The sequence below is a fragment of the Chaetodon trifascialis genome, chromosome 12, assembly GCF_039877785.1.
Source record: "Chaetodon trifascialis isolate fChaTrf1 chromosome 12, fChaTrf1.hap1, whole genome shotgun sequence".
In the NCBI taxonomy this organism is placed as follows: domain Eukaryota; kingdom Metazoa; phylum Chordata; class Actinopteri; order Chaetodontiformes; family Chaetodontidae; genus Chaetodon; species Chaetodon trifascialis.
The window spans coordinates 7,544,384-7,571,641 of record NC_092067.1 but is presented as its reverse complement, the minus strand read 5'-3'; the positions used below and the strand labels follow the sequence as shown (position 1 = coordinate 7,571,641).

The 27,258-nt window shown below is 41.5% G+C and overlaps 3 protein-coding genes across 6 annotated transcripts in view; 1 reads left to right on the top strand and 2 right to left on the bottom strand.

Annotated features, from left to right (window-relative positions):
- LOC139340292 (protein FAM124A) overlaps positions 1–18,988 on the bottom strand; it is a 30,256-nt gene extending 11,268 nt beyond the window's left edge. The window contains exons 1-3 of one of the 2 annotated variants that reach the window (XM_070976049.1): positions 18,701–18,922; positions 17,794–17,828; positions 12,554–12,585 (exon numbers count right to left, since the gene is read on the bottom strand). Coding sequence is in view for 1 of the 2 variants with exons in the window: in XM_070976048.1 (XP_070832149.1) it covers positions 12,554–12,585; positions 18,701–18,756 (88 nt within the window). In the remaining variant the exon portion in view is untranslated. Of the gene's footprint in view, positions 1–12,553; positions 12,586–17,793; positions 17,829–18,700 lie in introns of both variants that reach the window. The other variant, XM_070976048.1, reaches the window with a different exon arrangement.
- A 1,462-nt stretch (positions 18,989–20,450) lies between these two features.
- Positions 20,451–25,012, top strand: tsn (translin). The gene is made up of 6 exons (XM_070975903.1): positions 20,451–20,701; positions 21,296–21,389; positions 21,504–21,600; positions 22,204–22,319; positions 22,417–22,496; positions 22,819–25,012. The coding sequence occupies exons 1-6, from the start codon at positions 20,636–20,638 to the stop codon at positions 23,047–23,049; spliced, it is 684 nt and encodes a 227-aa protein (XP_070832004.1). The 5' UTR covers positions 20,451–20,635; the 3' UTR covers positions 23,050–25,012.
- Positions 24,590–27,258, bottom strand: part of arhgef49 (Rho guanine nucleotide exchange factor 49) — a 57,733-nt gene continuing 55,064 nt past the window's right edge. For all 3 annotated transcript variants that reach the window (XM_070975900.1, XM_070975902.1, XM_070975901.1), the window contains exon 8: positions 24,590–27,242. In XM_070975900.1, the coding sequence (XP_070832001.1) occupies positions 26,408–27,242 (835 nt within the window). In that variant the 3' untranslated portion in view covers positions 24,590–26,407. The remainder of the gene's footprint in view (positions 27,243–27,258) is intronic.

Sequence of the window (27,258 nt, the reverse complement as noted above, 5' to 3'; positions counted from 1 at the left end):
GTTATATCTATCTTTGTCACTCCCTGTCACTCTGACAACAGGATAATGATTTTGAACTTAAGAGGACCAATGTGCAAGGTCATCAGTCCGTCATCACACACTTAGAAACTTGATCTGCACGTCCTGTGTTCCTCCTTCTGCAACTACAGCTAACACGAGGAAAAATAATAGCCGAGGTTGTCTGAGGATTTCTGCAGAGGAGGTGGGGGGGACAAACATGAGTGTCATACTGTGCATCCAAATGTTTGAGGCCAGACTTTATTTTTGGTCGTGATACTTAAGTCTTCAGTAGCCTCTCTAGCCTCCTCTTAACACATGCTGAGAGGCCTTTAGACCTTTACCAGAATTTATGCAAAAAATAATTAGTAGTTAACTGACCTCAGTGAATAAAGGTTAAAGTGCCCAATGAATACATCCAGACATAAATCCTTTCAAAATCAACATATCGACAGGTTTACATGATGCAGCTTTGATCAATGACAGACGTACAGAAGGCTGAGTGGAGTTGGATTTTTTGGCATACCAAAAGATACAACTTAATACCTTGTGCATTCAAGATGATGCTTTGCTGTAGCAACAAGACTTAAAGGGAAGCTGGCACAGAGAAGAATAAATTAGAGATTAAGTCACCCCAATCCTGTGAAGGGAATGAAGGGGGTTTGTGTGTAAAGCTCTGGAGGAGTGCGTCTCTAAGCTCTTAATCCACTCGAGTCTTCAAACTGATGCACTGATGTCGACTGGCTACATACACACTCCTGCATGTGCACAACCATCCTCAATACACACAAAATCCAACTGCACATGTACCTTACAGACTTTTCTAATAGGCACAGACTTTTACCTTCGCTCTGTGTTTAAGTGTTAACCGGCAACACATGCTCGCAGCCATACACACATATGATGACGTGAGATAAAACAACACGCCTTCTAGTGGCCCCTGCACATATGAGAGTGATTAGCAGCGAAAACTCAACTAAGGCCTCTGATTGTGTGCGTGTGTATGTGTGTGTATAAGCACTGCAGTCACAGCTTCAGCTAGCTTGGCCCTCAGTGTAAGTCAAAACAACTGAAGGAGGAAATTCAAGATGGGGGCCCCTTTTTGTCGTCTGGTGAAAAGAAAGAAAAAAAGATGCAAGTTCCAACACTTGTACGTCAGGTTGAGTGGTGCCAAGGAAATTAAAATGTAAAGTCTTGGCTATAATGTTTAAGTTCTGTAAGTTCAGTAAAATCTTATCCACTTACTTTTAATCATTTCCAAATGTCAAACACAGAAGCTTTACTTCTGTGAGACCTTTTCTAAGTCTCCTATAACAGTGATCCCCAACCCCCGGGCCGTGGACCAGTACCAGTCCGTGGGTCATTTGGTACCGGGCCGCACAGAAAGAATAAATAACTTACATTATTTCCGTTTTATTTGTTATCTGAGTCTGAACGATGCCTTATTTTGAAAAATGAGGTTTCTCTCCGGTACATCTCGGTCACGTGACACGTTGCCGTTGAAATTTTACAGTCAAGCTAGCAAAATGAGCAAAAAACAGACATCGTTAGAAAGTTTCTTAACGAAGGGAAAAAGGCCCAGTGAGGAGGCAGAGGATGAGCCTACGACTTCAAAGAGAAGGAAAGCTGCATTTAACAGACAGTACCAGGAGTCCTACTTAAAATATGGATTTATCGTGACAGGTGATTCCCACACACCGAGCCCGCTCTGCATTATATGTGGCGATCGACTCTCTAATGAGGCAATGAAGCCTTCAAAACTGCTTCGCCACTTGCAGACCAAGCACCCTGCATTCCCTCGTTGCAGAGAAACAAGCTCAGGGCTCCCATTGATTGAGCGTTAAGGTGAGTTACACTTTTCATGCACTTTTTACTAATTTTTATGGTGTATCTGTATCATATTTTGAAGGCATGTTTAAACGTTACCATAGCGACCAGAGAGCATTAGGGGGCAGAGCATCGATGTATAAAGAGAGCAGAGGGGCAGACGGTCGTATCATTTTATTTTGATGTATTTATCTGCCACACCTCAATGGCTGGTCCGTGAAAATGTTGTGTGACATTAAACCGGTCCTTGGCGCAAAAAAGGTTTGGGGACCACTGTCCTATAAGATAACTTTTTTGGGCCACTTGAGGGCAGCAGAAACAAGCTGTTAACGCATCATCTTTTAAGTTAGTGTGGCAAACTCGTTAGCAAAATGTTGCCCAACAGTTATTTGAAGATCCAGCAGTTAAGTAGCAACAGTATCATTCATTTGGAGTTTCTGTCCACCTGATGACTGTAGGTCCAATAGTCACTCTCTTTTAGCTCTGTTTTTGGTCTCTACCAACTCCTGGGGGAAATATCTGGCTCTTTAGCTGCTAAATGATCCACCATGTTCAGCAGCTTGTTGCAGCTCTGTCCACTGTTTGGTGCAGAGCAGAGTGTACAGTTGGTTTTTTGAGCTTTTCAACTGAAAACAGCTGCCTGCTGCAGCCGAAAAGGTAAAGTTTTGGCTTTACAGCTAAGGAATGAGCTGAAACTCTGTGTGGAGCTCAGGTGAAACGTCACCTCACTTTGAGTGTCACATTTCACATTGTTTTAAAAAAAAAAGAGAGAAAAAGATGATTTTAAACATTTTAAAGGATCAGTCTGGCAACATTCTATAATTTTCTAATTCTCAACAAATCCCATGAAAAGACCAAAACCAACAACTGAATGTTCCTATAGAAACAAATATTAGTAAGTATCCTAACTCTGATTAATCGTATTCCTCCGTGTCACAGAGCCCCACCGTTGTCCAGAATCTATGAAACGATGAACAACACTGTTGAACTGGATGACATGTTCCTTCACTACCATGAACACACCATACAGTAGTTTTACTCCCACATTCATCTACTACTGCTGCTGGATCACTCGATGAACAAATATATTAACTAATCTTTGAGTAATGTTTACTAAAAAAGAATTACAGGCAGAGACTCTGAGACAAATAAAGTGAGAAAGCTACCAACACTAATGTTTCACAGAACATAAAAGCAATTAGATCAAAATGTGGAGCCACTATTTTCTGGCATCAAACCACTGCTGGTTTCAAACTTAAGAATTAGATAGATTAGATAGGTAACGACAGACTGTTGTGAGGAAAGATTAGAAGGGGAGGCTTAGTGAGGAGACCAGAGCCAGTCAACAGAGCTAGTCCAAGTTCATGCACGTCATGTGACCTTCACCATCCAAACAGACCTGGGACATGGTAGCTTAGGAGAGATACAAAAAGCTGGAGAGATGCTAATGCTGCGGCCCTGTTTAACTCTATTTTTACACAAACATAAACACACAAGGCGCTCCGTAAGGGTCTTGGTTACAAGTAATCAAGCGGACCAGTGATAATCGCTGATCTGAACCCTGTAGTCATTTTAAACTCAACGTGCCAGAGTGCAGAGCCAAAACAACTAAACATATTTCAGTGTGCAACTACTTACTGACTGCGCTAAATGCGCGCTCAGTGAGAACACAACTCACTAACTCATTATCATGAAGGACCCGCAACAAGGCTGACACATAAAACTGCTTCAATTAAACGACTAACAAATGGCTGACTGCAGCACATTCAGCTGTGATCGCAGCCTCGTAGTCCAAACCTTATTTTGGAGGACGCACATTTGGTAACACTTAATCCAAGCTGCTTTATCGCAGAGCCCGGATCATACGCCACGCTCAACTAGAGAGAAAACCCCGGGTGTGTGTGTGTGTGTGTGTGTGTGTGTGTGTGTGTGTGTGTGTGTGTGTGTGTGTGTGTGTGTGTGTGTGTGTGTGTGTGTGTGTGTGTGTGTGTGTGTGTGTGTGTGTGTGTGTGTGTGTGTGTGTGTGCGCGCGCGCTGAGCTGTTGTGGGTGGTCCTTGATCCATCAGGTGCTATTCAATCTGACTGTGCTGAAAGCATGCACAGTGAGTGGTCTGGCGTGTAAAAAGATACTCAGCGCTGTCCTTCTGACACAGACATGTGCGTCATCTTCCCCGATGTCTGAGCGTTAATATGGCTGCTGATGAGAGGCAAAGAGACAGTAAACTCTTAGACCTCGCTTTAAGGTCATAGTATTGTGCACCACACTCTCTGAAAAATGACACTACAAAATAAATACATTTCTTTTTTTAAAACACAAACATTTATAGAGTATGAGTATTTTGTGTTTCATCTACTGAAACTGAGTTCACAATTGTGCATTAAAGGGTTACAGTGCAGCTTCGGAGCCTATGCATGTACAATAACTGAGATACAGTGCACATGTAAATAACTAACTACAAATCGAGGCTATGGCGACAAAGACGCCACCTGGGGACCTCAGAAATTGTGACTGCTTGTGTCTAATTTCCAGTGTCCGTACAGACTGTTGAGAGTGAAGACATCACAGCTAAAGAAAAAATATGCAGTTTTCTCGTTTTAGTAACACACATCCAGCAAAGTCGCCTCCGCTGTAAACCTTCTGCTCACCTCAACCCCTGCTCTCTATAACAGTGGAAGAAATAATGTAAACATACGACTGTACGGAAGTAGTCTCTGATTCAGTGATGAGACAAGGAGAAACAGAAGTTACCTGGATGTTATATAAGAACCACCACCTCAGGGCCAAACAAAAACAAATATTAGCACAGCAAAATGCTTTCAAGTTAAATTAAGAAAGTGTATGTGAACAACATATATATGTGCATGGATGCTACAGCAGAACTTCAAAACCAATACAGCACAAAAGTCTGCACAAGGTGACTTGTACCAGTGTTAATTTTGTCAAATTTTGACAGCAAGTATTCACTGACATCCTTTTATTTTATGACTAAATTGCAACAACATAAATGAAAACAATACCAGCAAAAATGACAGCAAAATCTCTGTTCATTATGCCCCGATGAATAAAGACAAGACAAACTGGTCAACTCTGTTTGGGCGGATAACCTAAGTTAGAGATCACAGTAAAAAAACAAACAAACAAAAAAACCATTACTATAAAGCAGGCTGTGACCTTTAATTCAACGCACAGCACAGTGACAGACGGCCCTTCCCAGGCCAATAATTTGATTACTGTGACATCTGTAACATCAAATGAGATTGTTTTGTACAACCATACATGCAGAGGCCATAAAGGATGGTTGTGTTGAAGATCTCTGCTTTTAACAGGCAGGAGAAATATCCTGCAGCAAAATCAATTCCAGTATCATGACACTGTGTGAATTACGACCAAAACACTGACTAAAACAAGGATGAAATTAAAACTGAATAAATCTTAACTAAAACACAAGAAAAAGACTAAAATGTCACTTTAGTTTGACTAAGACTAAATCTGAATTTAAAATCCTTGTCTAAATAAACACTGTGTTGATGTGATGTTTGAGGCCAAGCCTTCAAACTACGAAAAGTAAAAAATAGAATGGACTTTTATATATTCCAGTTTCTATTTGTCTGTCTGCCTGCAGACATAAACTTTAAACGTCTCCATAATGTTGAGCGGTCCGTGGTGCCACTCAAAACCACAGCAGACCTTGAATTATTTTAGGGAAGGAAGTTAAACTTTACAGGCTCCATGAGTATCATATCCACTGCCTCACATACAACAGTGTGGGTCATGTACAAATTTTGAAGGGTGGATTTGGAGTAACTTGCATACACATGTGTTCCTGGTTCTCCTAATCTGCCGCCTGTCTGAGCAGAAATAACAAGAGCAGGGCCTCAGGCATTACTGGATGCACAGGCAGTCTGGACGAGCCAAGTGTTCCACTTTGTGGTAAATATTCATCATATTACCACTAACGACTTCAACACACTGCGATGGTACAACCCCATCAGTGATATTATTCATGACCGGTGGTTTCACAGCAATAACCATTCATAATATTTATATTCTGTATATATAGTACCTCTGTAGTGGTTTTCATTGATACTGGCATAGTTCGTCTTTTTGTGTGACTCAAATTGCTTACTAATGCAGAAGAGTTCCACTGTAACTGTTTGTAATTTCATCTAATTGATATCAGTCTCTTTGTTCATTGTTCACTGTCCAAGAGTTGTGTCACTCTATATAAAGTTAATGCAAACCAAACATTTTCTACTGCTGCATGTTCACATTCAGCGTTAAACTTGGAATGCACAGGCTTTTATTGTGACACATCCACAGGAAATACACTGTATTTGTCACCAACGTTAGTGCTGTTGTGTCTCTACAAAGTGTGATATTTTTAGGATAATAAAGTAATCAATAATCATTTTCATTGTGAGTGCAACATCAACCGTACAACCTCATCTGACTGCTCACTGTCATCCTCAGGACCATTGCCAGAAGCCCATAAAAACGGCATGACCAATAAGACTCCCTTATGCATTACGCCAGCCATGGGACAACATTACAAAAGTAGAAATTGAGATTTGTGAGACAAGCACATGTCCAACAAGGCAGCATTGTAAAGGAGTCCTTTGACTGTGCTGTGCTAAAACTACCTGTGCCACATGTGTGGGAGACCAGCTGCTGAAAGCATGATGGAAAAAGGACGATAACTGAGTTTCTTTCTTATGAAAACAATGTGAGCTTAGGTTTGTTTGGCTGCACTGTAAACCGGTTGCTACGCCAGTTGATCTTCTTCTGTTGCATTTCTGACAGAGCAGCTGTTCAGTGTCACTTTGCTGCCCTCAGTGCTCAATACATGTGTCACTTAGAGTGAAGCACTTTTCAAAATACATTTGCTGCTACCACAAGTAACCACACATCACCAAACCCACCAGGAGCACATCTGTCAAAGCATGAGATCTTAAATAGTACCTTTCTACAACTAACACGTAAAATCCATTCAACAACACACACACACTAGCAAAGTATAAAGAATTTGGATTTGTGGTCTTCATCAGTTTCCGATGACATAAATTATTACAGAGAACATTTAAATGAGATGGGTATGAAAATTTCTTTTTTGCACAATCCAGTAGACAGGTCAGGGGTGTGCTCAAAAATGAAAAGAGAAAGAGTCATGTGATACATTATAAAGACATGTAAATCTGAGGTTTGGAAAATTTCAGTACTCCAAAAGCACAACTATACAAACTCATTAGATGAGACGTATTCTGATTTAATCAGAAAGTTTCTGATCAGAGAATGAAAATAAGTAAAAAAGACTAAGGACCTGTATCTGCGCTTGCACACACACACATGCAGTAAAGCTGAGAGACACTTACATGTTTACTCACACACAAAAAATATATGTGTTTGTCTCAGAGAGCAAACATCTGCTGGTGACAGACTGAACTCTGCAAATAAACCCCTGATGTCAACTGACTCACAGGCTTTTATTGGAACACTATCAATCCAGTCTAGATCTGTGCAGTGTAAAAGACTGAGCTGTTCAATATGCTGATGCACATTTATTTAATTCACTGTTTTTTAAATCTTCCTTTCTTTCATTCTTGATTTAGTTCTCAAGAAGAAAGGTTTTTACGGTCTTTATTTGTTTACCATCACCTGAAAAAGTTGGATGTTCTCAATCCATCTCATGTTTTCTTTTCATCTTTCATCCAAGTTTTTCTCTTTTGGATGCTGACCGTGGTGTAAATTCATGACTCTACATCTGTGAGTAATAATTACATCTCCAGTATATTTGTTAGTTATTCAAGTGTGACAAATCAGGCGTGTCCTCAAGTCTGATTATGCCTCTGTTAGTATATTTGCATTTGTGTCTCTGCTCTGTGTGCTGTGTTGATACAGTGTGACCTCTCCCTCCTTCTGGCCCAAAAGCATTCATTACTCTGACAGCCAGCCCCCTCTGTCTTTCATATATGTACACACACACATGCAGAAAACCATTGGGGGGAAGGTCACAGGTCACTAGGGCTGAATGGACACTCATCTGCTCTGACCAACAGAAAGTGAGGTTATGTGATTAAGTATTTGGGGCAGGCCTCCATTGAGTGCTCACTGAATGCTGCAGACAGCATAAAAGATAGATTCCGCCTAGCATTTCATTTTCCATCACTGCTGTTCCACAAAATTCTACAAAACTGTTGCACAAACTTTTGCATTTATGAATACTTCTAAAGACTGCATGTGAATAGGAAGAGCGAGGAAGCAGAACAGTAGCAATGTGACAACAGGGTGTATGGATGAAGTGGGAACAGGCGATGGAGCGAAAAGCCACCTAGTAGGACATCTGGAGGGGGAACCCCCAGAGGATCAAGCTCTTGATTCAGGGAGTCTACAATCTCCTGCCCAACCCATCCAAGCTGTTCACAAGGGGCAAAGTACAAACACCCACATGCCTGAGTTCTGAGAAAGAAACTCTCAAACACATCCTGAGCTGCTGCACCGAGGCACTGGTTGAGGGGTACTATCACTGGAGACCACATCCTCAAATCCATGTTCCCGAAGCAATCAACAAAGGGATCAGCAACAGTGGATAGGCCCATGCTACAGCCAAGATGATCGTACTTGTCAAAAGAGGGTGAGTGGCCGACCCAAGTCCCAAAGAGCCAAGAACTGCTGTTGGTTTGCTTTCCACCTCCAGAGACTGGATGATGACAGCTGACGTGGAGAGGCAGCTGAAAATTTCACCATACAAAATCCAGTCCTCGTTGAGTCAAGACATCATATTGGTCTCTGAGGCCACAGACAGTTCATCTTGCCAGAACTACCTGTGCCCAGGGAGGAGAAGTTGGAGGAGGTGCAAGAAAGGCAGAGGGCGAAGTACCAGGAGCAGGTACAGGTACATGCCGGTGGAGGTGGGCAGTCAGGGGTTTGCAAGTCATTCCCTCATGGGACCTTGGGCATTACAGTACCAAACAGAGGAGCCAACAACAACAACAACAACAACATGGAGACAATGTCAAGATGACTCGCTGAGAAGGGTGACCATCAGGGTTGGTAGGACAGATAGAGGCTGAGGCCTGGCTAACCTCTGTTGGGTTGCCTGACGATGTGTGTGCATCAGAAGATGTACGTAAAAACTCAACAGTACAATACATCAGTGAGTGCCAAACCATTATACTGGCTGGCATGTTCCTTCCAAGTTTAAATAAATACAGAATATTTAGTTTTAATTGGGTTTTAGCAATATGTTTGTAAAGGCTTCAAATGAATGATAAACTCTGTTGTATCTCAGTAAGACCTGTCAAATGCTTAACCCTCAGCTGCACCAGTGGAGGTGCACAGTGTTTAGAAACAATTTAGATTCAAACACATTGATATAGTTCTCGAGAGCGAGGCTGGGCCATTTGAATTCCTGCAGTTTCTGTTACGCCTGTAGGACCTAAAGTAGAGTATAACCTTGGTCAGACTGATGCTGGTGGTTTAGCATGATATCAATCTGTCTCCAGGGGGCTTATGGCTGGTCTGAGCTGAGGTCAAAGGTCACGGGCTAAGACCACCTGTATAAACATGCGTACCCTCTCTACTAGAACCTAAATATACTTCTGTGGAGGCAGAAGATGAGGAAGACTGATGCGACATGCACCTTTGCAAATGAACTCATCAGTGCACAGAGACACGCATGAATGCACACATGGAGGACAAAGACAGACAGCCACACACAGCGCTGAGACAGATGAGCTCTCTGTGTTGTCCTTTCACATCTTTGGAAACTCCGTCATCACAGCAGTCTGCATCCATCTGTCCCGTCTTTTCTGTTGTGATCATTAGTGTGAGCCTCACTTTGACAAATGGACTGAGGCTGCTTCTTTCACTCTTTGTCGTCGACTCGTTGTCTGTCTGTAGGACGTGTAGGTTTCATAAACTGATACTGAGTCTCAGAACTTGTATTAGACAAAGAACGAGTACCACCTGGGGCTTTAAATCCTTTCAGAGATCATCACTGTTGCCAACCCTGAGAGAATCCTACCATGTCCTTATAACCTAAACCGTTAAGAAAGACTTTTCCCTGAGGGCCAAAAAAAGGCTTACTCAGCGTCTCAGTAACTTAGAGAGTCTCTTTTTGTCCCGTTTTTTTGTTGTTTTAGTTACATTAAAAATGCCTTATTTCTCAAAATATTCAAAATGCATTTTAGGGGAAGATTCAGGAGAATCATCCAGCTACTACTGGGGGAGCAAAATACAATAAAGAAATATATTTCAACAGGCATGGGAACAGGGACTACAAAGTGACAATACTTTGCAAGTAATGAACTAAACACGCATGAAAACGGCACAGCCCTTCACTCTAGCTGATATTTTCTACATCAGGACACATACAGAACGTACGTATTATACCACAGTCAACTGTCTACTGTCAGTTTAATCCATGGCCTGGTCTATTTTACCAGTAAGACTTGTTCGGTATGCAGCATCTCATGTTACGTGCAGTTTGATGTACCATGACTATATGCACTAATTTAGAACATTGATTAAAAGGGTTGATTCATTCTATAATGAATATTCAAAATGTGCCTTTTCAGATACTGAGTCTGTCTCTGAGATTTTTTTGGTGCTTGCAGCATTTAAAAGTTACATTTTGGTCATTCAATATTTATTATATATATAATTAATGTTTATTATAGTCCATTTACTGGCAGAAATTGACTACAATATGATATCAATGCTTCATACTCATGAGTATGCTTTTATTTGGGTATAATCACCTGAAAATAATGATCACTCTGTTTCTGTTACTGTTGAATGAGCTCTATATCTAGAGGGAGTGGTTCCTTTTCCACCATGCTGCATCACCATGTTTCTACAGTAGCCCAGAGCAGACAAACCAAGCACTGAGTCTTGAGAGTGTCTTTTGCATTTTTTTTTTTTCACCATAGATTCTCTCACACGCTTGGAGAGGGAGAGGTGTGGTGAGGGGTACTCAGATGGTTGTAATCTGCAACCTCACACTAGATGCCACTAAATCCTACACACTGGTCCTTTAGCAGCAGGATGTCTTTCCAAGAACAGCAGCCTTGTTGCTGGATATTCCACAGACCTCACAGTGAGAATCTTTCACTGGAACCGCCCTCTGCTAAAGAAAGACCACCTCACAAAGCTGCTGATAGTGTGTTGTGTGGATCAGCCTGGAACATAATATAACTGGGACAAGTTGCTTTTAAATCATTAAAATAGCATTTTTCAATACTGTGAGCGCCATTTTTTTCTGTCTCAGTTGTTTTGGGACAGCAGCAAAAACCTTAGAGATACATATCTGAAAACCTGAACATATAGAACCAAAACTATCTCTGTAGGTAAAATAAGAGGTAATATGGAGTATATTTTTGTTGTGTGAAACAACCCTTTAAACCACTCAAAAAAACTTGATTGTGGTCTTCAGTCAGTTTATGGGCAGCTTCTTCTCACCAGTTATTGCTAATGTTGAGTCACACAGAAGTGCTGTTGCTGTGGTTACCAGCAGTTAAACATATTCATAATGGGCAGGGGTGTAACTGTTGACCAAAGCTACACTTGAGGTGCCCTATTACACAAACACCTGCGAGCCAATCAGACAGAAGTATTTTCCATGAACACATATAAATCATATTCCATTTCAGTCACATCTTAATCCTACAGATGAGTTTCAGCCTGTAAATCTGAGTGACAGAGAAGCAGAATGAATTCATGAATCATACACAGTCCCCAAGCGCAGTAGTGTCTTTTAATTGGGCTCACACTTTCCATGGTATTTAAAATTCTTGTGTTTTCTGACAGTGTGCCTGTGCATGTTTTGTTCTAGTCCTGACCTCTACTGGTTACAGGGACAATAGTGGGCAGAGGCTCATCTGATACTGGAAAGACACAGGAAATATGAGTGGAAAGGCCAAACCAGACACTGCTGGATCACTCAGAGTGTGCGTGTGTTTATGCGTGTGGTCCGATGCTTCCTGATTTGCGGGTGTGGTGCTGGTGGGATAACACAGCTTCCTGTAGACCAGATTAATGGGCTAATATTGGATATAATCCTCCCATTGTGAAAGGCCTGCAGACCTGGCAACCAGACTGGGGAAAGGTCATGACCTCTGCAAAACAGATCTTCACAATCACACACATTCACACGAAACTACACAGACACTCAGACTGTATATGCTAAAGCACGAGATGGGTAACTCAGCAAATGGCCTCCTCATAGTACAACCACAAACACACAAACAATGTGCAGCTGATCTGTTACTCATAATGTGGATTTAGGACGCTGATTTCCATCTTAATGATAAATACAATGGTAATCTCTGAGCTGTTGCTGTCCAGCCACAATTTCATTTGAATGACACATCAAAAACCATTGAACAGTAACAAAAGAAAGTATCAGAATATCATATTTTATCAATATCTGCATCACAAAAGCACAAAAGTATCACAAAAAAAATTAAAAGTCACAACCACCACACATCATTTTGTCCACATTATGAATTTTGATTCTCAGTCAAGCATATAAAGACTCCTCCCTGCTGTAGGCAATCCGGACCACTACGCACACACACACGCGCACATACACACGCACGCATGCACACAATCCTTTGTGCGAGTGGATTTATTTTGTCAGTGTGTATTAGGGAGATAAAGTCCTGTGGGCCTGATCGGTGTGTGTTTGAGTCACTGTTAGAAAAGCTTTGTGTCACTATTGGTTTACTTACTGCTCGTTGAGGACAAGGGACTGTAATCAGACCTGCAGAGGACGACAGAAAAGAGAAAAAAAAGGGAGAACGTCCATGTGGACACAGAGCAAGAGAAAGAGAGAACAAGAAACAGAGAGGGGAGACAGGAGTTTATATTACAGTATGAAGTACAATCAACGTGATTTACAGCATGACACACTCCTATTTCAAATAAAGTGCTGACATCTGGCTAAACAGTAGGAGAAGTCCAGCTGGAAAGGTCACCAAAAATGCACACACAGACATTTCATAGTGGTTTCTATGTGAAGGGATAAACCACAGGGACATTTGCTCAAGTGCAGTCTGAAGTACTATCACTACCAGTATACTGTGCTCAAGTAAAAAGCTTCAGGTAGGCCTACTTGTATTCTGACTATTTCTGTTTATGCTACTTTATACTTGCTCTACATTTCACTATTTTTCAGAGGGAAATGTGGTCGTTTTTACTTTTTACCATTTATCTGACAGCTGTATCTGCTACAGTAGTTAATTTGCATGCTTCCATACATCATCTAAAAGTTGATGCTTCCTTACAGAATAAACCACCCCATACTATCTAATGTAGTTAGAATAAGCCCCATGTCAACCAGCCACAACATTAAAAAGCTGCTTTTACAAACCTACAAGGTAATACAAATGATATGACACACAGAAAAGGGCCATTTTGTAATAATGGGTATTTTTTCTTTTGAAACATGAGTAAAAATACACAAGTAATAATACAGGTATTATCAGAAAAATACCAACATTTCTAAAAGCAGGAAATTTACTCGTAATGGATCATTACATTGGTATTGTTGCTTTTACTTGTTGGCAAAGACACTTATTTGCTCTCTTTCTGAGAGACAGATCTGAAGGCCAGTATCAATCTCATGTGTTATCTGTGGTAAAGCTGCGCTCCAGTCGTAACACTTTAGACCGTAATTGCGAGCAACTGCATCTGAAAAAACATTCATGTCAGACTCCGTGTTGCAATTCTGTGTCGGAGACATAAGGAATTTCTGACAGCGAGTCCCCAAACTGCTGGAAACATGGCTGAAAAGCCACCATCACTGTCAGCTACATCTACACAGAATCCAATATTAATTAATTCAGCTAATTTACAGGAAGCTATACACGGTTGGTCGTGTCTAGTTTCTTAACGAACCTCTCCAAATACCTAATGCAGCAAAAGCAGCTAATCAATGCTACTTCAAAGATGCAACTACAAGGCTGGTGGCGGGGGTAACCGTCTTTGATCAATTGGTGTTTTCACAGTTTTTCCCATTCTGCTGGCATCATGTGAATGCAGCGTAAACACAGGTCTACAGGCAGGAGCTGATTGGCCTAGCCAAGTGATGCTGGAATGGGGAAACAGGTAGCCTAGCCCTGCCTAAAGGGAAAAAATACACCTACCATCAGCTTTAAAGCTCAGTATTTAACACAATGTACCTTGTTTGTTTAATGTGTACACAAACAGAAAAGTATAAGTCGTATAGCTTAGATACAGTACATCATAATGGGTTGGTATATTTTTGAATTTAGGACAGAGCCAGGCTGCACGTTTCCACTGCTTCTGCTCTTTATGCTAACTAGGCGAACCATGTCCTGGCTGCAGCTCAATGCTTGGTATTGATCTAACTCTTTGCAAGAATGCGTATCAAACTCTTTCTTTAGGTAAAGAATCCATACTCACATGTATGCACACATTCATCCTCATTCAGGGAAGCGATGTGTCTAATCTAAAGCTCCCATCTTTGAACTGCAGCAGAATTAGATTTCTGCTAATCTGATCTCCAGAGATTAGAGAGAGAATTGATTTTGTGTAATTACATGAATAGCTGTGAAACATACAAGACCGTCTGAGGAGCTAGCCTGCATTCTACAACTGCTGTAATTGACCTATCTACAAAACCTCAGCTCTCATTCTACACCACCTGAGATTATTAGTCCCAAAGGAGTCATCTGACAACCAGAGAACCACTGTTCCTCCACATACACCCTCCCTGTGTCTCCATCTCTAAACTAATAAGGCCTCTGGAGCTACGGGACAGCAGGAAACAGAGGAGCGAGTCTGTTTCCTGCAGCAGGACATTATCAATCTCACTAACTAGCTTTAGCGGTGTAGAGAAAGGAATGGATGGAGGCATGGGAGGAAGCAGAGATGAGCAGAGAAAGGTAAAAAGAAAAGATGGTGGGGTACTGCAGAGGGGAAAATGGGAGTGAAGGAAAAGACAAACATCCAGAGCAGATTATAAACGAGCGGAGGGCTCCAGCAAAAGGACAGAGTGGAACATTGTCTCTGGTTGAGACAGAGAAAAATGACAAAATGTGGAAAAAAAGAGGAGAAAAACTCTCTTTTTAAGGTTTATGACTCTTTGGAGTAGAGTTGGAGCGAGTAGTGTGTGTAGTTACAGCTATGCTTTGATGGCTCTCTTGGGTGTGTGTCTTTGGCAGGACTCCCGCAGCAGTGCCGGTTAGCATCTCGCCTGGCTTTCCCTGTCTGGCCACACTGCCTCGCTTCATCTCCATCCAAAGACAATAAACACAGTGAAGTGAAGACAGGCAGCAGCCCGGTTATGCACACAAGGTCTGACTGCAGTGAGTGACCTGATGGGCTCGCAAGTAAGTCTAAAGGGCTCGTCTGACATGTGGAGAGCTGAGCAGATTCAGGTGTCTCTTATTTGATTAGGGTGGAGATGCAGGGAGGAGGAGCTGAGGAGAGGAGGAACGGAGGGTAGCTCAGAGGGAGAAGCTAAACATACAGCAATGGATCCTCATCGCAATTTGGTTTTGCTATTATTAATCTTTTCTACGTCAGTAGAGTTTTTGGCGTTTCCACATTTTTATGAATAAGTTGAAAATATGCATAAAAGCAGGTGTGTAGAAATGCAGCTGACTCATAGGAGCGTTTCATGCCTGACCATTCAACCCCAGCCCCTCCATCTTCACATAATGGCATGCTACTTGCACCAGGACAATCATTATTCAGACAACCACAAGAGGTTTGTTGTCAGGAAAACTTAATGCTGCATTAATTGATCTTTTAGCCATCTGTGGACAGCAGACGAAGCTAAAAACACAACACTGATGCATGTTTGGTTGAAGTTGTAGGCGAACATGTTAGCACACAGTTACCTATTTACCTATCCAGCAGGCACAGAGCAACATTAGCATTTATTTGGAGTCATGTTTGTGTCCACCTGATGAATTCACAGGTCCAGCGTGTAGGATTTAGTGGCATCTAGTGGTTAGGTTGCAGACTGCAAACAACTGAACACCCCTCGTCTCAAAACTCCCTTTCCAAGCATGTAGGAGAACCTACAGTGGCAGCTAAAAACACAATCACATCAAAACCGCTCTCTGAAGTCAGTATTTGGTTTGTCCATTCTGGGCTACTGTACAAACATGGTGGTGCAATATGGCAGACTCCATGGAAGAGGTTCTGCTCCCTCTAAAGAGCTTATTCTAAGGTGATGAAAACACAACCATTGTTACTTTGAGGTGATTATCCACTAATGAAAACATAATTATGAATACTGCCTATAGATGCCCCTGAATCCTACACACGGGCCCTTTAAATTCCATATTCACTCTCCTTTTAGCTCTGTTTTTGGTCTCAACCAACTCCTGCTGGGAATATCTGGCTCTTTAGCTGCTACAGCCTCCACTGTGTTGACCAGCTAGTCTCTTGCTGTGTCTGCCTGCTGCTTGGTGCTGGACAGGTAGTGCACAGCTGGCTTCTGCTGCTGGAAATGAGGACGATGGCAAAACGCTAAAACTTTCTGTAGAGCTCCAGAGTTTGTGATAATTCTCAGTGGTTTTGTCACTATGAGCGGCCAGTTACACATTGCACATACTCATTGATCCGATGACAATATAAATACATTGATTAGTGCAGCTTAGATCATAGGTCGCTTTAACATTAGAACAAATTCCGTCATTCGATGGCAGAGACAGCCTGAAGTGAGAAGAATCATTAAAAGCAGTGGATGCAAGAGCTGAACAGGAAGTGGAGGCTGTAGAGGTGGAGGATGTGACCTGGTGGAGGTGGTGGCTCTCTGGTTATCAGCTGGACATTCCTGCTTTTCCTTTCACATCAGCACTTTCCACAGGGGTCTCTGCTGCTTTTCCCATGAAGCACATGCTCTCTCACACGCATTGTGGTGTTTGGTTCCAGTTCACAGCTAATGAAATGGAATGGTCCCAGGTGACTCTGACAGCAAGAGCACTGATGCTCTGATGTCAGATTACTTTTCCCAGCTTACTGACTCTAAGTGTGAGAGCACAGAAAACTACAGACATTTTGATATTTTGTGGTCTTAAGTCTACTCTGTAAAATGTCTGCACACACTTTAATGAGCTTGTTATAGTACATTTAATTAATTTTTGTATGCTCAATCCCCATATGTGCATGTCTCTGCGCTTTTAAAGTTGTTTGTCTGCCTTGTCTTCATTTTCCATTGTTGTTTTTAACTTTTAACATCTATCTGCCAAAGCACAACAGAGGAACATTAACATTTTGGCTCAATCTGGTTCATTTACAACTTAAGGATGTCAATTAATGAGTGTTGTCCTTGGTAAATAAATGACACTTTATTTAGTATCAGAGTTTCATGGGCCTAAAACAGCACAGGCTACGGTTTTTAAGAATGAAAAATCTCATAACTAGAGTGGAAGAAAGAGGCTGGGCAATATTGATAAAATGAATTTCACAAGAATAGTCAGAGCATTTCTTGATATTAGTACTGTATGTTACAGCATTTAGTTAAGCTTTTAAAATAATACAGATGAAAGATAAACCAGCTGACCAAATATTTTTATTTTAGGGGCCCAAAAATACACTATAAACATCTTATATGTGTATGTAGATCTGCATCATTTGGTCCAAATGTGCTAATAAATAATCATCTAGACATGAAATCTGGCTGTTTTTTTGTTTGTTTGTTTGTTTTTTTTAACATTTTGAGATATTAAAAGGTTAATAGTTTTCACATTAGTTCCCGCACTGTGGCTCATCAGATCTCCATGAAGTAAATATGAGATAAAATAGAATAAACTCTTAAACATATGTCTTCAGTTTGAATTATGTCTTTAAAGGGGTTATGGTTCATGTAGGGTCTGTCACTAAAACACACACACAAATACAGGTCCTTCATTACCACAACACAACACAACACAACACAACACAACACAACACAACACAACACAACACAACACAACACCCAGCAGTGACATACCACAGGACAGACTGACGCTCATCTTTGTCTAATGGCTTGAAACAGAGGGAACAAGACATTCATTTAACACTGTTGTCACATCTTTCTTGAATTAAGCTCCATGTGTAGCTGTTCTCTCATTAACAACTAAGTTGGTAATTAAGACTTAACTTTCCAGTAAAGAATTAGGATCACGCCTCCTCCTTAAATCCTCATCAAACAGTGTTACATCATTTATTGCAACAGGGACGCAATCCAATAACATAAGAATAAATAATAATAATAATAATAATAATAATAATAATAACGATGATGATGATGATGATGATGATGATGATGATGATGATGATGATGATGATAGACTCACGCCTGCTCACCATAACAGATTAATAAGAACGCATAATAATACCATAATACCTCCTAAAATATAAATGAGCTCTGCTGTCAATTTTGTTTCACGTTCATTTAGGTCGGATTTCGCTCAGATGGGTCACACCGAACTTCATTTAAAAATCTGCCGATTTAATGGTGTCTTGTTAAACTGACAAGGTGCAGCTCTTGCACCATAATTCCTCACCATGAACTTGTGCTCGCTTTAATTCAGTGCAAAGCTACACACTTGTTAAAGATCCCCTTCAAACATGTTGTAAAGCATGAAACTATACCCTGCTTGGACTGAGTCTATACTTGAGTCTGATAGTTTTCCACCAAAAAAAGTTAATTTCCCAACAGGTTCTCTGTAAGGCTGATGTATTTTTTCTTAAAAAATACAACATCTCTTTCTACTCCCTCACTGAACATTTAAGAACATATGAATATGCAAATAATGTTCATGTCAATTGTTTTGAGAGGCAACAGTCGGAGGCAAAAACACTTAGGGAGCCAATCGGGATCAGTCTCATCTGAGGATGACCTCTGCTTCACTCACCCGCCGGTCTCGGCCCCTGAATCCACGCAGTCATCTTCAGCTGAGGTTTTCTCCATCTCAGAGGTTCGGCTGAACAGCAGTTAGCTGCATTGTTTCAAAGTCCCGAGGAAACCGATAAAACGATGTGTTCAAATACACGGTACGGTTTGTAAAGGAGATGTGTTTTCTATGAACGAGCAGAGAACCTGATGGGGCCGGTTTGTAACTCCAGACTTGCACTGATCTCCCTGCTGAACTAGTTGCAGCAACAGGCGACGGACTACTGTCTCTCTGCGTCAGCTGCGCTCTGAGATGATGCCTTCTGGAGCCGTCGGAAATCTGAGACTACAAGTGGAGCGCTCATGAGCCAGAATGTGGGAGTTTAATTTAGATTTTACAAATAAAAATACTCTGAATGATGGCTCTTAAGTCATGATTATAAGATGATAAGTCAAACTTCTTACTGAAATAAAAATTCTGAAATGATAAATTAAGATTTACATGCATTTTCTATTTCTTAATGTGGAATCTCATAGAGTAAAAAAAAAAAAAGTCACAATTTGTAATATTATTTTTTTCATACTTTTTTTTTGTAATTTTGAAATTCCATTAGTCAGACATCTTTCACAGAGATGATGTGTTTAAACGATAAGTTATTTATTAATGCTTTCAGCAAATCTGTCCTTGAGCAAAAGGGTGGCAGCAGGCAACTGGTTAGAATGAAAATTGTTTCCCTTAAATTTAAATAAATGGTAATTCTGAAAGAAAAAAGAAAAAACTCTTCTTCTGCCATCCTAAAATGTATACTAAAAACCAAAGGGGTGCTATTTGTGTTATTATTATTTTGCAATATATTTCATTCTTACTTGACAAGCTTTGAGGATAGGGACTAACCGATTTTGGCAAGCGTTTAACTCGTAACCTTCTCCAATTGTAATAAAAAGCTCTCTTGGACTCTCACATCACTCAAAGCCTTGAAATTGGACTATAAAGAGTATAACTGTTTTACGTTTGGCGTTGTTTATTTCGAGCAGCACGTTAAGGCAACATTACCAAGTTTGCTGCTTTGGCTCCATCAACAGGGTAACACTGAGGTACTGCAGCATTTCTGCAGGATAAAGAATGAACCAGAATCAGAATAAACCCTGGCAGGCAAAGAGGAGTCATTTAAATGACTGACTTGCAAACAATAACGTTTGTGTTTATGAATTAAATCACATACGTACCAGAAGACCGGCCTTGTAAAAAGTACTATTATTATTCTTATAATGTCGTGAAATGTGTGTTGTTGTTGTTGTTGTTGTTGTTGTTGTTGTTGTTGTTGTTGTTTTAATAGAGATTAAAGCTTGTAAAAACATTGTGTGCTGGAAATAAACTATGGTATATTATAGTAATAATAACTAAAATATTATTATGAATATTATGAATGATTATGAATTGTACACCTGAGCTTTTTGAATATTACAGTACAATAATAATAATTGATTTTAAGAGTAGTGGTCGTAGTTGTGCCATTTCATGATGAATGCATTGTCTTGCATCTGTCTAATTCAAATTTAATATTTTATTCAGACAAATGGATTATAGGATGGACAATGTCGTGACTCGGATCACTTTGGTTTGACGCTGTAATAAGTTCTTACTGTGGAGCTGTTACAGTCCGAAAGACGGAGGTTATGCAACGAATATGAATGCCAACCTCAGTCAAACTCGAGAAGAAGAAGAAGAAGAAGAAGAAGAAGAAGAAGAAGAAGAAGAAGAAGAAGAAGAAGAAGAAGAAGAAGAAGAAGAAGAAGAAGCGCGACGCCAAGATGACGCCGAGGATGACATCATCTCCACGCGCCACACTAAACATTGAGGCGGAGGGAAACGCTCTCGTGCACGCTGATGTTTCTATGAATTAGCTGCAGACGGCTCATCATCACCTTCATCCAAACAGCTTGACTCGGATCAGAAATGTCTGTCACCGAGATGTTCAGTTACATTCAGGGCTTCTTGAGCGCCGACCAGGACATCAGAGAGGTATGAATGAACAGCCCGGCACACAAGCTGCACGGCTGCTCTCGGCTTTGCCTGTGAGCCCGCTGGGTTGAAGCTAACAGCGTCGACATCAGCAGGGTCGCACACTGAACATGTCTTACCCCATAAACTGGTTCTGTGCTGTAACAACAGACCTCACGTCGGTAAGACAACAGCGCGCCCAATGATAGACGAACGTCACGATAACTGGCCGTCACGTCATCTTACCTACGTTGATAAGAATTAATATTAGCCCCGTTACTTTTCCTAAAGTCTAATTTCTGTTACTTAGTTATTAAGTGTCCGTGAGATGGGGAACACCAAACTTCATTTGAAAAATAGTTGATTTAATGCTGTCTTGCGTAACTGACGAGGAGGAGCTGATTTGTTTTCGTTAATGGTTGCTCACTTTAATTAGGCTCATCCTTACAGGAACACACTTCTTAAAGGTCCAGTCAGACAGTTTTTTTGGGGGGGGTTTAAACCAAAAATTGATGGGGGGAAATCAGGTATTGACTAGAGAAGGTGTCAATGAAGCATTAAAAGAAGTTGTGGCATCAGTGTGGATTAAACATAACCTAATTGACTTTGTTGCAGGATATCCGTAAGGTGGTCCAGATATTGGAACAGACCGCCAGAGAAATACTAACAGTACTCCAAAGTGTCCACCAACCGTCTGGATTCAAGGAAAGTGAGTGTGTGACACAGTATGCACTGTTTTGACTGGCATTGAATGAGGTTTGGTCAGAAGTCCAGATTAGACTTTTCAGCCTTTAAATTTCGCTGTTTTTCTTTCTCCCATTAGTTCCCAGTAAATGTGCAAAAGCACGGGAGTTGTTCTGCACAGTCAGGACACAAATTGCTGACCTCAAAACCAAATTTCCTGTGGAGCAGTATTACAGGTAGGATTTAAGACACACTGACGTGGGTTTGAAGGGTTGCCTTCTGAAAGCTTATCGTATATTTATCATATTTTTTCCTCGTCTTTCAGGGACATCTTTGTCTAACGTTTCAGTGTCACTGCATTTTTTTGGCTAATATTTCCATTTTATCAGATCTCTGTTGCGATCAGTAGCACTGACTCATCTGTTCACATTCTCTGTAATTTTATATCCACTTGAGCTTTTATTTTGTCTGCTGCCTCATTACATTTTTACAGCTGTTTTCATTGTTACTGTTTTGATTATTGTGCATCCAGCTTTAATCTGAATGCCTAATTGTTCATTTGGAGCTCAACTTTTCTGCTTTGGCTTTTGTCATTTTATCACCAGAAGTAATTCATCAAAAATATGTTTGGTCTTATTCAGGAAAGTAGAAAAATCCCCTTTGTTAGCAACCGTTTGATTAGCAGACCACACGAATTGTCTCGTTTTCTTGTTTGTTTTAATCTTCCAGTTGTATCCAGATGTCCCTGGAAAGCAGAATGTATGCTGAGTGGATTTTCCTGGTCAAATAAAATAAGTGTTTTCTTCTCTCTTTCTCTGATCTGTTTGATTCCATTTTAGGTTTCATGAACATTGGCGGTTCGTCCTGCAGCGCTTGGCTTTCTTATCAGCCTTCGTTGTCTACCTGGAGAGTGAGGCTCTTGTGACTCGAGAGGAAGTGGCTCAGATACTCGGCAGTAGGTACCAGTTTCTGTGGTGGTGTGTAACTGTACTGAGGAACGTGGCTTTATTGAGGAATGTGGCTTTTTTGTCTCTGCCCTCTTCACCCTTCAGTTGAGGTTGTGCGAGAGAAAGGCTTTCACCTGGATGTCGAGGACTACCTGGCAGGTGTGCTGATCATGGCCAGTGAGCTGGTGAGTCTGCTGTTGATTGCTATGATGTTACATGAACAATATGCTGAGGCTGGAGCCTGAGGATTGCATCCAATGTGTTGAACCTTATGAATCAAAGATTCAATCAATTAAAAATAACTGAGAGTGGCAGATCTGTTACTTTTTCAACTTCCCAGTTTAACTCTGAAAGCTCTTAATCGCCCTTAAATATGTTAGCAAGTTAGTTGTCGGAACAAATTTCTGTATCTAAATGATAAAATTATTTTCTTGATAAGCAACGGAACCTTGAACATGGAAGCTGAGGAACTTAGTGTTTAATTGGTGCTGTTGTGTCTTCTTCCAGTCACGGTTGGCAGTAAACAGCGTCACAGCGGGAGACTACACCCGGCCACTCCGCATCTCCAACTTCATCAACGAGCTGGACTCAGGCTTCCGCCTGCTCAACCTGAAGAACGACCCGCTGCGGAAGCGCTACGACGGCCTAAAGTACGACGTGAAAAAGATCGAGGAGGTGGTTTACGACCTGTCCATCCGCGGGCTGGCCAAGGAGCCCGAGTCTGGCTTGGACAAGTAGAGCTCGAAGGTGGTGATTGGCTGTGGGAGACAGAGGAGGGCTGGGACTTCTCCACGGCTGCTACACCTGACCCCACCTGCAGTGCAAGACGCAGGGATCCACCAGAGGCCCCAGCAGCTGAGGACAGACTGTGTGTGTGTGTGTGTGTGTGTGTGTGTGTGTGTGTGTGTGTGTGTGTGTGTGTGTGTGTGTGTGTGTGTGTGTGTGTGTGTGTGTGTGTGTGTGTGTGTGTGTGTGTGTGTGTGTGTGTGTGAAAGCATGCATGAGAAGGGCTTTAGGTGGATGGCAGTCTGTCAGAAGCGTGGCAGAGAGGGTGACTCTTGGCACCCTCGTTCACCTCATGAGGTCAAAGGTTCAGTTAGTCGCTGTTTTGTTTTTTTTAATCTGAGAACTGAGTTGGTTTTGCAGCTGTTTGATCTAATTTGCAACAGCCAACTTCTTGTTTTGAATACGTTATATTGGTGTTTAATTCCTCCGAGAAGACAGGCGGAGTGTTCCAGACATGCCGAGCATTTTTTTTGTGGATGTTCGTGGTCATTTGTAAAAACAAAAAAGCCAACGTAAAATGTGTTTGTGTCGTTCACCAGATTGAGTTGATATTTCTCGGAATGATTGTCAAAAACATGGATGCATCCAAACAGACATTAAGAGCCTCATTTTTGGAGGAAATATTTGATGCAACATTCAGATGATAAAATCTAGAATTCAGCAGGGGAAGGGGCGCTCGCTTGTGGGGCTCAGCGACTGTACCAGGGTACACTGTACCCCCTCACCCCACCCCCGCACCTCCTGAATTGCCTTGTGGGCCAGATCAAACAGTCTTGCTTGCTGCAGGAGGTGTCCCACTCGTTTTACAGCATTTCTAGCAGATTTTGATCATTTCTGACTTTCATGAAGACTTGGTTTGGATTCTGATCAAGAGTGCCACACTTTCATACACCTAATGTTTCTAAATGAGGCTCCAGGAGAGGTAGAGCCAAAGAAATGACAAAGATGCACTTCACATGATATAAAGCTACTCTGAGACTAGTTGGATTTCTTTTCTTTTTTTTTCTTAACTTGTTTTTTTCCAACAGCAAGGAGCCCTTGCAGAACAGTGCCAATGAATCTGTCTGTTAAGCCATTTGAATATTTTGGTTGTCGTGTAATGAAGCTTTCTCTGGAAATCCAAGAGCGAATACAAAATACTCAGACTGTCTTGTACTGCATGTGATTACTGTTTTGTTTTCTCCCACTTCAGGAATTGTCTTGAAGGTTTTTTCTATAATCTAGGCTTCTGTTTGCTTCTATACAGTAGTGGAGCAGGATTGTATTTTCTAGAAATAATTCACTCTCACTCTCTTCCATCTTGTGCTTTTGTTTCCTGGACTGATAAGTGCATTCCTCTTGTACTCTGTGTATTCCTGTCTTTGAATCAGTTGTCTTAAAGATGCTTAAAACAACTGTAAATACATTTCTACGTTCTACTCTTCCAGCTTCATCAGACTTTACAATTTAGCGAAGACACACAGAATCACACAGAAAAATACAACAAGCCAGGTCGTGTTTAAAATCTTTTAATATAATTCACAACATTGGGGAAATAATACATCAGGTTTTTCAGATGCAAATGAGGAAAAAGAAACCATATGCAACGCAGCAGGCTTTTTTTTTTTTTTCTTCAACATTTTGAAAGGGTTCGTCTGGAACAGCGTCCTCCAGCAGCACAGGAGTATTGGTGTGGAGTTGAGCAGCCCTGCCTTCCAAAACACAGTGATTCGCTACCTCTTCTAGTGCTACTTCATAACAAACATAAAACAGCATCAGTCTTAAATAGTGATTTTGGTTTGATGACTGGATTGACTGAAATCAGCTTCGGTCAACTGGGTTCCTTCTAATATGAAGAATTGTGAAGAAACATAAGTGTAACATGTTTTACCAGCAGTTATACTGGAGACCTTTCTATTACAGAATAAAGTGCATTAAACAAAATAAAGCCATCATAAATAACACCGCACTAAAATGAGAGGATCAGGTGATCACATATTAGCAGCCAGGGACTGTCAGAGGAATAATTATATTGCCTGTAAATTGGTCTCAATCAAGTGCCAACAGAGGGCAGTCAAGTCCACATCTCAGAGATCAACGCTACTGTGACAGATTGCAAATTATTCAGTATGATTTAGCATAACAGTAATCAAGTACCAAGGCACAACAGCTCATCGCTAGGTCACATTAAAACTGTGTCATGACAAGATGGTTAGGATTTCCTTTTCTTTTTTTTAATTTGTCCAGAAACAAGGGTTTTTCAAGTCTCTCCTTAGGGTTTAGTAATTTGAGATTATTACCATTTTCACCAGATTTATCACATTAATCAATGTAATGCACAGCCCCACAAATGCATCAAACATATATCAATACATCTGTCCTACAGTCCGGTTTGTGCAACCCACATGAGACCTGGAACCCAAGGTTGAAAAACTCTGGACTTAAACATAGTGGGGGAAACTGCAGTGCTTGACTTTTCCTATTTAACATGATGTCAACACAAAGAAGATTGACTAGACTTCTCACAAACTGCTCCCATGGCACGAAGATTATCTTAATTCCACTGACTGGAACGGCACGCATTGAAGCAGGATGAACATCCGAACGCCAAAGTGTATCTTGGGAAATTAAATGCATATACAGTAGCTACTTGTTTTGAAACTGGCAGAGATTATTGCTGTTAATGTGAGTTCTCATTTAAACACAGTGATACAGGAGGTCTGTTCAGCCTGTAATAGAGGCTCTGCTCAACTGCATCTCTGGCAGTGAAAGTTACTCTACCACCAACATACAGTAGAGGGCGGCACACAGACAGGAGAGGGCAGTGACAACAATCAGAAATCACTGAACAAAGCTCTTGACCACATTTCCACCTCTCTGTACCAAAAACAAATGTCCCACCTCCCCCACTGCCTTGTATAAAAATGACATTACAATTTCTCGTCTCTTGCGGTCAGTCATGTCCGGTCATGCTTTTCAACAGACACACCTTATTTTGTGAAAACTCAGTTCTTTTTCTCAGAGAGCAAACAGTCTTTACAATCACGGCTGAGAAGCACAGCCCAGGTGTTTTGGTTGTCCAATAATCTGATATTTTTTAATGTTAATGATCTTCGTATTTCATGACAGTATGGTGCACTTATAGCTTTGTAAGAAAAAAGTGCTGTATCTTTCTCTTCCCCTTTTGAGACTTTAAGAAAGATTTTTTTTTACCCAAATCTAACAAATTCTCAGTAGTGTCACTCAGAAATGCTTCTTGTTGTCAGTTTATTTTTGCAGTAGAAGGATTCGGGTCATTTACAGTGTAATAACGGTTAGGGGGTGGTCAGTCTCAGGAGCGGCTCTGGTTTGTGTTGATCATGATGTTGGGCAAAGCATTGCGTCTTTTCCTCCAGGTGCCCAAGTCTCGAGCATATCTCTTAATCTGATGGAACCACTGCTGAGTGCGAGCTTTGTCCGATGCGCGGAAAACGAAAGACTCCCGCCGAATATCGAGCACCTCGAATGTGTCCTCGCAGTCCGGATCTGTTGACACCACACAGTTTGCCAGACGGATGGGCTCTCTCAGCACTGTGAACTTCCCGCTGCTCTTGTCCTTGATTAGAACCAGCACTCCATCTCGAATGCCATCTCCACCACCCTCCCCCTGATCCCCCCGTGCCCCTAGGTCAGAGACCTGTCCTGGGGCTTCACCGGCCCGCTGTGTCCTCACCATCAGCAGACTCTGGACATTTTGGAACTTGAGGGCCTTACTGCCCTTCTTCACCCACTGACCATCTGCTGGCTGGGACAACTGGAGGGGTCCTTCCATGACAAATCGTGTGTTTTCTCTGGCCCAGCCTACCGTCTTCATTGACACCTCTCGCATCTCAATGTTGATGACCTCCCTGTTTTTGCGGCTGTCGCGGCGGAATGAGCGGAGAGACCAGGTGACACCGTTGCCCTCCTGCTTGGTCTTCATGTTGATGTGCTCCAGATGGGATTCCACCCGACTCTTTGCCTCACGAAGACGTGCGTAGTCGGGATGACATTCGGGAGTGACCTTAATGATTCGGCTCAATAGAAGGGGGTATTTAGTCACACGTTGAAGGGGCGCCATGAGGAAGGAGCGCAAGTTCATACGACGCAGTGCCGTGTTGTCATTCTGGGAAACATCCAGGAAGATTCTGAAAAGACGAAGAA

Excerpts from the sequence above, each read along its gene's own strand:
- tsn (XM_070975903.1), top strand. The coding sequence starts at position 20,636 with ATGTCTGTCACCGAGATGTTCAGTTACATTCAGGGCTTCTTGAGCGCC. Across the intron at positions 21,601-22,203 it reads CCTGTGGAGCAGTATTACAG|GTTTCATGAACATTGGCGGT; the intron begins GTAGGATTTAAG and ends ATTCCATTTTAG. Across the intron at positions 22,320-22,416 it reads AGTGGCTCAGATACTCGGCA|TTGAGGTTGTGCGAGAGAAA; the intron begins GTAGGTACCAGT and ends TTCACCCTTCAG.